Source organism: Corvus cornix, chromosome 7 (genome assembly GCF_000738735.6).
Source record: "Corvus cornix cornix isolate S_Up_H32 chromosome 7, ASM73873v5, whole genome shotgun sequence".
Lineage (NCBI taxonomy): Eukaryota > Metazoa > Chordata > Aves > Passeriformes > Corvidae > Corvus > Corvus cornix.
Genome location: NC_046337.1, coordinates 34,573,205 through 34,583,273, shown reverse-complemented (window position 1 = coordinate 34,583,273; position 10,069 = coordinate 34,573,205). Strand labels below are relative to the sequence as shown.

The 10,069-nt window shown below is 41.3% G+C and overlaps 1 protein-coding gene across 5 annotated transcripts in view; it reads left to right on the top strand.

Moving 5' to 3' along the window:
• Nucleotides 1-803: 803 nt before the first annotated feature.
• The window catches only part of NCKAP1 (NCK associated protein 1), a 61,545-nt gene continuing 52,279 nt past the window's right edge, over nucleotides 804-10,069 (top strand). For 2 of the 5 annotated variants that reach the window (XM_039555221.1, XM_039555220.1), the window contains exon 1: nucleotides 805-1,013. In XM_039555221.1, coding sequence (XP_039411155.1) covers nucleotides 906-1,013 — 108 coding nt within the window. In that variant the 5' untranslated portion in view covers nucleotides 805-905. Of the gene's footprint in view, nucleotides 1,014-10,069 lie in introns of all 5 variants that reach the window. The other 3 variants (XM_039555224.1, XM_039555222.1, XM_039555225.1) reach the window with 2 other exon arrangements.

Genomic DNA, 10,069 nt, shown 5'->3' with positions numbered 1-10,069 from the left:
TCCCTCAGCTGCTTCTCATAGGAACATGAGCTCCAGACCCTTCACCAGCTTCCTTGCCCTGCTCTGAACAAGTTTCAGCACTTCAATATCTTTCCTGAGCTGAGGGGCCCAGAACTGGACACAGCACTTGAGATGTAGCCTCACCAGTACCAAGTACAGAGGCATGTTCACTTCCCTGGTCCTGCTGTCCACACTGTTCCTGACACAAACCAGGTGCCATTGGCCTTCTCGCTCACCTGGGCTGGCTCAGGTTCACCACATGCTGGCTCAGGTTCAGTTGCTGTTGACCAACACCCCCAGGGCCTTTCCCCTGGGCAGCTTTCCAGCCACTCTGCCCCAGTCTGTAGAGCTGTATGGAGTTATTGTGGCCAAAGTGTAGGACTTTCATTGTTTAAGTAAAAAAATGGAGTTGATTAAATTAAAAAGGGAAGTTGATTAAGTAAAAAAATGGGGCTTTCATAGACTCACAGAATGGTTTGAGTTGGATGGGACCATAAAGACCATCTGGTTCCAACTCCCTGCCAGGGACAGGGACAGCTTCCAGTAGGCCAGGTTGCTCAAAGCTCCATCCAGCCAACACCTCCAGTGATGGGGCATCCATAACTATATTCGGTATAAACCTTGAAGGAAAACGGACGTTCTTTACTGTTTCGAAGCACACCTTGGTATTCTACCCGAAACCCCCCTCACACATCCATCCGTGCCCCCAAACCTGCGGGAACCGGGGAACGCTCAGCACGGGCGCCTCCACCGCCCGCCAGCAGGGGGAGCCCGAGCGCCGCCCCACGTGACCTGTGCCCACGCCCCGCGGAGGCACTGAGCGCCGGGCCAGGCGGAGAGGGAGCGCCGGGCCAGGCCGGCGGCCGCGGGGCTGTGAGCGGCGGTGGGGGCAGTGGAGGGCCAAGATGTCGCGGTCCGTTCTGCAGCCGAGCCAGCAGAAGCTGGCGGAGAAGCTCACCATCCTTAACGACCGCGGCGTCGGCATGCTCACCCGGCTCTACAACATCAAGAAGGTGCGGGGGGCCCCGGCGGAGAGGGGGGTGAACGGGGAACCGCCCCGGCGCGATCCTCACCGCCGCTCAGGCCGGCGCTCCGCTGGGCTTGCGGCTGTGCCGGCGGCCTAGCGGCGGGGCCCGGGAGGCTAGGCGGGAGCCGCGTCGCCGCCGTCCGGCCCGGGAAGGGAGGGCCGGGGCTTTCGTGCGGCCGCTGCATCGATACCGGGAGAGAAGGATGAAGGAATGGAGGAGGCCGGGGCCGATCCTCGCGGCGCCCGCAGGAGCGGGGCCTGGTCCCGGCGCGGCCCCCGGAGCCGCTGCCGCCCCGCTGCCGTGCGTGACTCACACGAGCGGGCAGCGCCGCGGGGCTTTTCCCACGCCAAAACCTGTCGCTACCGAACGGAAAAAGAGGTTTGGGGTAAAATTCGTAATGTTGATTTCGATAAGTTCGAGGCCTGCCGTTGCTTAGCATCTCTCGGCGTGAGATGGAGCGGGTGTTTGGGGCTGCCGTGGTTGCTGGAGCTGCTCCCCGGCTGCCGAAGGAAGTGGATCGGTGTTGGCCTGGGTGAGGTGGCTCGGCGGTGCAGGAAGCTGTAGGTCTGGATGTTGAGAGAAGGATGGGTCACGCCTTCGTGCTCGGTTAATTTCTCTTCTGGAGGTAATCGTTATGTTTTCCTGTAGGAAAGAATGTAGTTCATGGCCACAGAATCATAAAATTATTTGGGTTGGAAGGGGGCCTTGAATATCATCTAGTTCCAACCCCTGTGCTGGGTGCTTGTATCCTTCCCAGCTTCATTTTCCTAATGAGTGAAATATTGTCTGAAAGTGTATGGCCCCTCAACCCACCTCCAGTAATGAATACTAGTTAGGATTTTATTGCTTTGCCTTGAACACAATTATTTGAGAGGTTTTTCTTATTTCAAAGAAAATGCTAGTTATTACCTTCAAGTACACCTTTGTGGGTTCAGCACATTAAAACTTCAGTGCTGTTCCCATGCTGGCCTCAGCTGAAATGGCAAAGGGAGATTGAGAGTTTTAGGTATTTACTTGGTCCTCTGACTTCTGGACCCAGGTTTCTGTCAGGAGTGGCCTGACTGATCTGAGGTAAAGGATGTGTTTTGTCAAAGTTTTGCTCATATGGGAGACCAGAGAAGTAAGGACTATCAAGTGCAGTGTTGATTTTAATTAAGATGGTTTTTCAGGGAAAAAAACCCAACAAACCAAGTGATTGAAGTATTTATAAGTCAGTATTAATCCAAAGCCATTTCAGTATTTGATGTGCACTTGAGTGTTTCTACAAATCTTCACTGACATAAATAAAGCATTCTGACTAGGTGATTACAAGTTCCTGTCTTTCTGAAAGGTTCCTTTTAGTCTGTAGTTTTGTACATTGGAAAATCACTTCAGTTTAATAATGGTAACAATATAATTACACTTCTAACAAACAGAAATTCACAATTTATGGGGAAAACCATAAAAATGAGGAAGTTGTTTGTGTGTGTGCTTGTTGCACTTTGAGAGAAATGTATCAGGTGAAAATGAGCAACGGGAATTTCTCCTGAGCACAGCCCTGCTTTGTGGGACAGGAAACAGGACTGGAGAAATTAAACCTTGTCTTGATAGCTCTGCCTTAGCCATTGTGAGTCTGGGCTCTGTTTTCATTCCCAGTGTCCTGATATAGGGACACTTACTCCTGTTAAATGATCCAGTGCCTACAGACATGTTTCTGCTTGGCATGTTTGGATGGCGGAGTCCTGAGCATGTTGGCCCATATGGTGGTAGCCTCTGCTGTTACTTATGTCTAGGAAGTGATGCAGGTGGACAGGCTCTCTGCAGGGGAGCATCAGCACTGGGGATGTCACCACTTTTTCCTGCAAATGCCAAGAACCGAGTCCAAAATTGCTAGGTCTTGGATACACAGAGAGAGTAGGCATGACCAAGTGGCTTGATTATTGTGTCATGTGTAGTTTTGCAAATATGGAGATGTCCCAGGCACAACTCTTGTGTATTCATGTAGTGATTTGTGATTCAAATAGTAGTTTTCTTTAGCTGCAGTCAGTACTGCTTGACAGGGGTAACTGGCTAGCTCAGATGGTGAGCCCAGAAGTCTTGGGATTGACTGTTGTATTGTGAGTCTCTCTTCAGCCCAGCTGCAGCATCACTGACTGCTTGGAACACTTCTGTTTATTTCTTTTTTTTTCCTCTCTGTAAGCTATCAGTTCCAAAGCTGCTGTTTAAGATTCTGTCATAGCTGCCTCTGTTGAAGATGATACCGAAATTCAAGCTATTTGATAACCACACAATATGTGGGTTTGCGGTTAAAGGAAATGGTTAAGACTTTTTTAATAAGAGGAAGTGAGAGGTTGAAGTATATGTAGCAGCAGTAGAGATTGCTGTAGATGCTGTCTAGAGAGTACAGATTTTCAAGGATTAAGAATTTTCTCAACTATTAGAATCAAAGCAGGAAAATTTTACTTCCCAAAGAATCGCAGAAGTTGTTAAAAGCAGTTAGAAACATAGATTTTTTTATACTTCATCTTCCTATACAAATTTCAGTTTTGTTGCTGTTGTGCTTATAGCTCATAATTGTTCATAGTTTCCTGTTTACTGACCTTCTGTGCCACTGTTGTCTTTTGAAACAGTTAAAAATTCGTTGTTTTTAAGACAGAGTATGTGGCTGTATGGTTTTTTTGCCTCTGAGAGTGACATGGAAATTAGGAAAAGTGAAGTTACTCAGGTAATAGTGGATGATGAGACAGAGCTTATATTTCCACCCTGTAAGGAGGTGGATTTTTTTGTTGCTGTTGTTACTTTGAAGGATGGCCCTTTGCTTGCTGCTTTCAGCTGTCTTTTGTGTTGGGACCAGTATTAGTACTGAACTTGGAACTCTTAACACTGTGGTTTCTCTCTTGGTTTGTTCTTTCTATTTTTTAAGAATTTATCCACAGTTACATAGGTTATTGTCTACCCTGTAATTTTTGTCATTATTTGTGTACAACTGCACCTCTATAAACCAAAGACAGCAAGGGTTTTTCATGCCATCCTGGGTCAGGTGAAGCTTGGATTTCATGGTTACCTTCCAGAGGAGACCGAGTCTTGTGTTGGTAAACCTTGTGTAAATGCTGCCATTACTAACAACTGTTTTGTTACAGAGTGGTGGCAGCAGAGAATAATCTTTTTTGTGGGCCTGTCTTTTGTTTGTTTATAAAATCCTTGGATACTAGGATGTGTTTACAGTAAGAAATTTGATCTTGAAATACCTGAAGTAGAGATTTAGCCAGAGCAAATCAAGGGGGTGTGATTTTGATGAGTGTTGAAGTAGTACTACAGTCAACAGACCTGCTAGGGATGAAAGTTAAGGTTTTGAATTATTTAGAGTATATGTTAATCAAACATGATGAGTCTGTTATTTATCATGAATAGCTTTGCTAGCAGTGTTCTGTTGTTCTTCACAGTATAGGTTTTACCTTTGTTTGCAAGATGTTTTTTAAATGTGATTAACAAAAAAAATTCTTTTGAGTTTCCCAACTCGATTACGTAGTATCTGAAAAATGAGACTCTTAAACCAATTCTTGGATGTGAACTGCATAACCAAACTGAACTCGTAAATAAGGAACTTAATAACTGTTTGCAGAGGCTTTAGCTGACTTTATATTTTCTTTAAAGATGTAATAGTGAAAATACCGGATTTTTACCTATATTGAGGATGTTACTTAAATGTAAGTAGTTTTGCTCAGGCACTTGAGTGGTTCTTCAGGACACAGTGGGAGAGATTTTAGGTGACTGGAAGACCATGGGGAAGTTTCCAATCTGCAGAGTTCTGAAGTTTGGAATGGTGTAGGATTTGATCACCCTTTGGACACGAAACTCTGTGCTGGAGTGCAGACCTTTGAGCTGAGAGGAAAAGCTCACCAATAATTTAGTTTTGAATTGTAAGGTTGGTGTTGAACAGATAATGTCAGGTAATGTCTTCAGGTCACTGGGAAGTGTCTCAGGGTGGGGTAGTATTGCTTCCATAGATGTCAGCAGTTCTTTAAAGGTTAAAATGGCAGTATATGTTTGTGTCTGTGGTTTTGGAGGAATGGCTTATAATACTGTCTCATTGATAAGCAGAGGAGGAAGCCCCAAACAAACTCACAGTGCTGGTAATTAAAAAAAAAAAAATTCCTTTGCTCAAGAAGCAAACACTGACTGGTGATACTATATCATACACTCAGAAAAGCAATTAAATTTGTAAAGAAACAGTAAGACTTTCCAATAAAATAAAAATGTCCCATGATATCTTCTAAAATATACAGAGTGGATTTTTCCTTTTGTATCAAGAGTAGATGCCCAGAATTATTTTGCCTTGCTTCTTGGCTTGCAAATACAAGTTACCTTGCTCCCTGCAATCACTGTTCATTTTGTGTTGACACAAAACCAAATCCAGTTTTAGTTACAAGAGATTTTTAAAGTTGTTTGCAGAGGAGATACACCTAAAAAGTAGTAACAGTTCCCATTTGAGGTTCAGAATAGACAAGGCTTTCCCACTGCCTTGCTTCTTCTTCTTAAGATGTTACTTTATAAACTACTTTGAGGAAAATTTTTGTGGCAGTGAAACTTCTCTTAATTTTTTTTATCCTTTGCATTTCACCTGCCCCATATTTGATTAATAGAACCAAGTGCTTAAATGGGTGCTACAAACACAAGAAGACAGTGTGAATTTATCACTGTACAGATGGTGTCAAACCCAGTATATTTCAGTCATCGACAAGGTGATGGGTCACTCTAGTATGGACAGTTCAGAAGATACTTTATGTGTTGACCTTAGCAAGGCTGCTGACATGACCATCTGATTGTTCTTATGAACAATCTAAGGAAGTACAGTCTGGATGAAGTTGTGATGATGAAAGCAGATGGATCACCATATTAGGGAATGATTGTGAAGATCTCATTGTCAGACAGAGATCAACAGGGTCTTGTTGGGTTGTGTATTACCTCTGGTTCCAATCACTGTTTGCATCAATAACCTAGATGATGGCTACAGTGAGCTTAATAAATTTATACGTAGGAAACTGGGCCAAGCTACAGAATCTAATTGAAATTCAGCTTGAGTGTAGGTATGGTCTAACAGACTTGGAGGTGGCTGAGCAGGTATGATTGTAAGCTATTTTGTACTTAGTGGAATTTAAAGAACAAAATGAGAAGTAATGGGATATCAAGTCTGGAGAAAATAGCTGGGAAAGGTTGGGGACATCCCAGGGCAAACAAGAGCCAGGTAAGTTTTGCTGCAAAAAATCAGGGATGACATGAGGTTATATAAATCTGTGAGCAAGATATCTGAAGGAAAAGTAATCCTTTTGCTCTACATCTCCTTCATGGAGATTCATTGAAAACGTATCTGGTTGACTACTCTTTTCAAGGAAGATGTGGACGAAATGGAGAAAGTTCAGAGCAGAATAATAAGGACAGGTGGTGCAGAAAATTGGACCCATTAAAAAATGGGAATGTTTTTTCAAGTCAGCTTAGAGAGATGGGGAATAGTTTGTGCCATCCAGTATGACCACCAGAGATGAAGAAGTGGTGGATTACATTAAATATTGGAAAACGAAATTTAATATTGGAAGATATTGTGAGAATGTTTTTGAATGTAGCATGTTCGAGACCTGTAAGTAAAGATTTGGCAGACATGTCCCAGGAGCAACACAGATACAGTTGATCCTGCCTTGGAACAGGAGAGGTAGGTGGGCAATTTCTCGAGGTCCTTTCTAGCCTTTTCTTCTGATTTCACATGCATTTACATTTTACTTTGTTGAATTTCTGAGTAGTGATACACTAGGATTTAAAGTAAGGTATATACTTGGAGTTCAACACACACCAAATAATGAGTAAATGCAGGGAAGATGTCTTGCTTAGATCTAGGAAACGCTGGACTTAATTTTGAATTGAAATGAAGCTACATTATTTTTCAAGTTTTGAACCCTAGTAAATAAAAAGTGCAACAGCTGTTAAATTTCTAATAATTTTGTGCCATATTTTGGGTATGCCCCAGGCCTTTAGAGACTCTTCCTGAAGTAGTTACATAGAGACTTTCTTCAGCTTCCAGATCTTGCTTGAAACTATTAGCATAATTTGTATCAAGATACAGGTTTACCTTTCATCAAGTATCATTTATGTAACTACAAGAATAAGTAATGTAATTTACTTAGAACAAGATCATCCTAGTGATGCTGGTGTAGGACAGTTAAATTTTAGCCATCAAAAGTATTAAACTATAATAATTTGTCCATGTGTGACCAACTAATTCTTGCACCTTGTTGGAGAGACTTTAAGAGGGACAAGGCTTTATTCACAAAATTTACCTGGGACTAGCCTGTTTAATAATGAACTTAGGCTTCCACAACCTAAAATACAGGCAAGCAGTTGTGGTAGGCTTAATCAGAGATATTAAAGCAAATGTAGTGTGAACCACTATTCAAAGCAGCTCTTTATTGTTTATTCACCTCTCTCTCCTTCTCAGTCGTTTTGCTTTTTCAAAATTAGAGATTGTGAGTTCATATTCTTAATTGTTTTAAATGCATGGCAGAAACAAAGAGTATATAATAGGTTTTATCTTACAAAAATGTAATTAATGGTGAAAATGTCTCTTTGAATGTTTCTTTGACTTTTATATTTAATATAATTTACAGGATGTACACCTGGAAACCAGGCATGTAAACTTAGAGATATATCTTAGCATGAAGTCTTTAGTGCCAGCAGCTCTTACGAGGAAAGAAGAGCAGTGCCTGACTTTCTGCCAGTGCCTGCCTTTCTGCTGTATCAAGAGAAAGGGCTGTAGTAAACTGCAAGCGGGACATACAGGAGCTTTTCCTGTTTTTGAATGTGCGACATCCTGAAAGTGTTTCCATTTACGAATCCAAGTTACTAATTTGGGGGATGGCATAGTTTATACTGTCACAGAAATTCCATTAATTTCCTTGTTAAATTCACTGAGGTTTTTAGTGCAGATTCATTTGTAAATGAAACTTAAAGGTGAAGTGATTTGTTGGCTGAGATTATTTCAGTGTATGTTGCCACAGTCAAGTGGCAGTGTTTTATCTCAGCTCTGCAGTAACAGTAAATCAAGATTTCTTGAAGTAATAAACACATTAAATTGCTGCAAAGTATGGTTTATGATAATCTGCTGATATAGGAGGTTTGGGGGATGAAAATAGGTAATTTTTAATTCAAATGGCCCTGTTTCTCTTTTATTGGGAGACAGCCTTGCTGCTAATTTGGAATAGGTTGGGTTTAGCAACAACAAAAGAAAATATATAATAGGTCTTTCCATAATACAGTAAATATTTAGGCTTTATTTTTTTACCATCCTAAGCCATGTAACTCAGGTGCTACTTCCCAGTGTTCTTATTCAAGGGCACATAACAGGTTGATGTTGAGTCATGAGTGAGGTTCAGGGGTTTTAAATGCTAGTTTGGGGCACTGACTACTGACAATGATTGTACCTGAACATAAACTTCCTTTTGTTCAGGCCACTTCAGCTGCATGTATATAGTAATTTTGTTGATGGATGTTTTTTTTTCTTCTCCTTCAACATCCTCTGCCCTCAAGTAGGAAGTGAAATGTTAAGCTCAGATTTTTGCAGTGATAGCTGTAACAGTATTGGGGCAAAAGGTCTCTTTGCTGTGTATTAATGTTGGTGTATTCTGGGCCAAAGGCAGTTGAACTATATTCTGTTTTCCTCTTTAGAGGCTCCTTATCTTAGATGTACGCCTAAAGCATTAAGATTTTTGTTGTTGAATGATTTGTTGTTGGCTGCTTCTGAGTGAGTACAACATAGCAAGTATAGATATGTAGTATTCTAAATTTTCAAAGTTAAATTAGTATAGAAGAATCTAATAGCATCAAGGGAGGAAGAGAATCTGAATTTTGTTTAATAATAATATAATTATTTACCTCACTAGGGTAGGTAGGAAAATGCTGCTTTAATTCAAAACATGGCCTAGTGAAGCATGTGGAAACAGTGCATATTAGTCTGATCTCTCTGAAGCTTGATAACTGTGCATATGATAGCAAATGAGTATTGTGAATGGCAAACTTCTTAACTATAGAAATCATATTGTTCTTGTTGGTAGTTGCACAGAATGGTGCACAGAATAACTTTACTTAGTTGAGAGCTTATCATAGAAGGATACCATTCTAAAGATCTGTGGAAAGAAATGCTGTGTAACTTGAAGGAAACCCAGCATCTGAGTCCATTAATTTTTTTTTGAATTATGTAGATTAGTTTCTAACCATAGCTTTGCATGATCTTTTTCAGCATAGCTGCTTAACAGCTGTTTAGTAATATACAAAGAAATTCAGAATTGACTGCTGGGAGATTCTTTCAGTGTAATATTTCAGGACTGAAGCAGCTGGAATCCCATAGCTCCAGAGCTGTGTTCTGTGAATGCTGCACTAGTAAGAACATTTTTAATTTGTGAATTTCTTTTTAATGCTCAAAATTGTAGTAATTCTGGATTGTGTGTTTTTTCCTAATAAGAAATGAATTGAGGAATAGTTATTGCAACCCACAAGGGGGGAAAAAAGTAGTATATGAGGCTGAGAAAGGGCTACTGGTTTTGGCTGGTGCTCAGAATTCTATGTGAATACTGGAGAGCTGTATATGGACAAATGGCTTTTGTATGTTCTACCACAATGTTTCTATCCATTACTGTACTCACAAAGGATTTTGTATTGCCTAATACAACCATTAAAAGCAAAAACTACATTTCTTATCTACATTCTAAGAATATTGCCCTCAATGTCTTTGTTCTTTTTAGAGCAAAATTCTGTTTGTGTGCCTTAACACACGTTCATGCTTGTGCAAAAGTGCTAGGTTTGGGGTTTGTATGTTCATTCTTTATGCTTTATAGGGTAAACTATAGTGAGTTTGAGGTCTGTTCACCATTTTGGGAGAGGTTTATCTCATGGAGACTGTTTTACCTGTGATACTGAATGCAGGTAACTGTATGGATGAAAACTGTATTGATGGAACAACAGCTAGTAACTGTTAATACCAGTTCTTAGAAAGGAGCTGAGCTGCTGTGGAACATGGG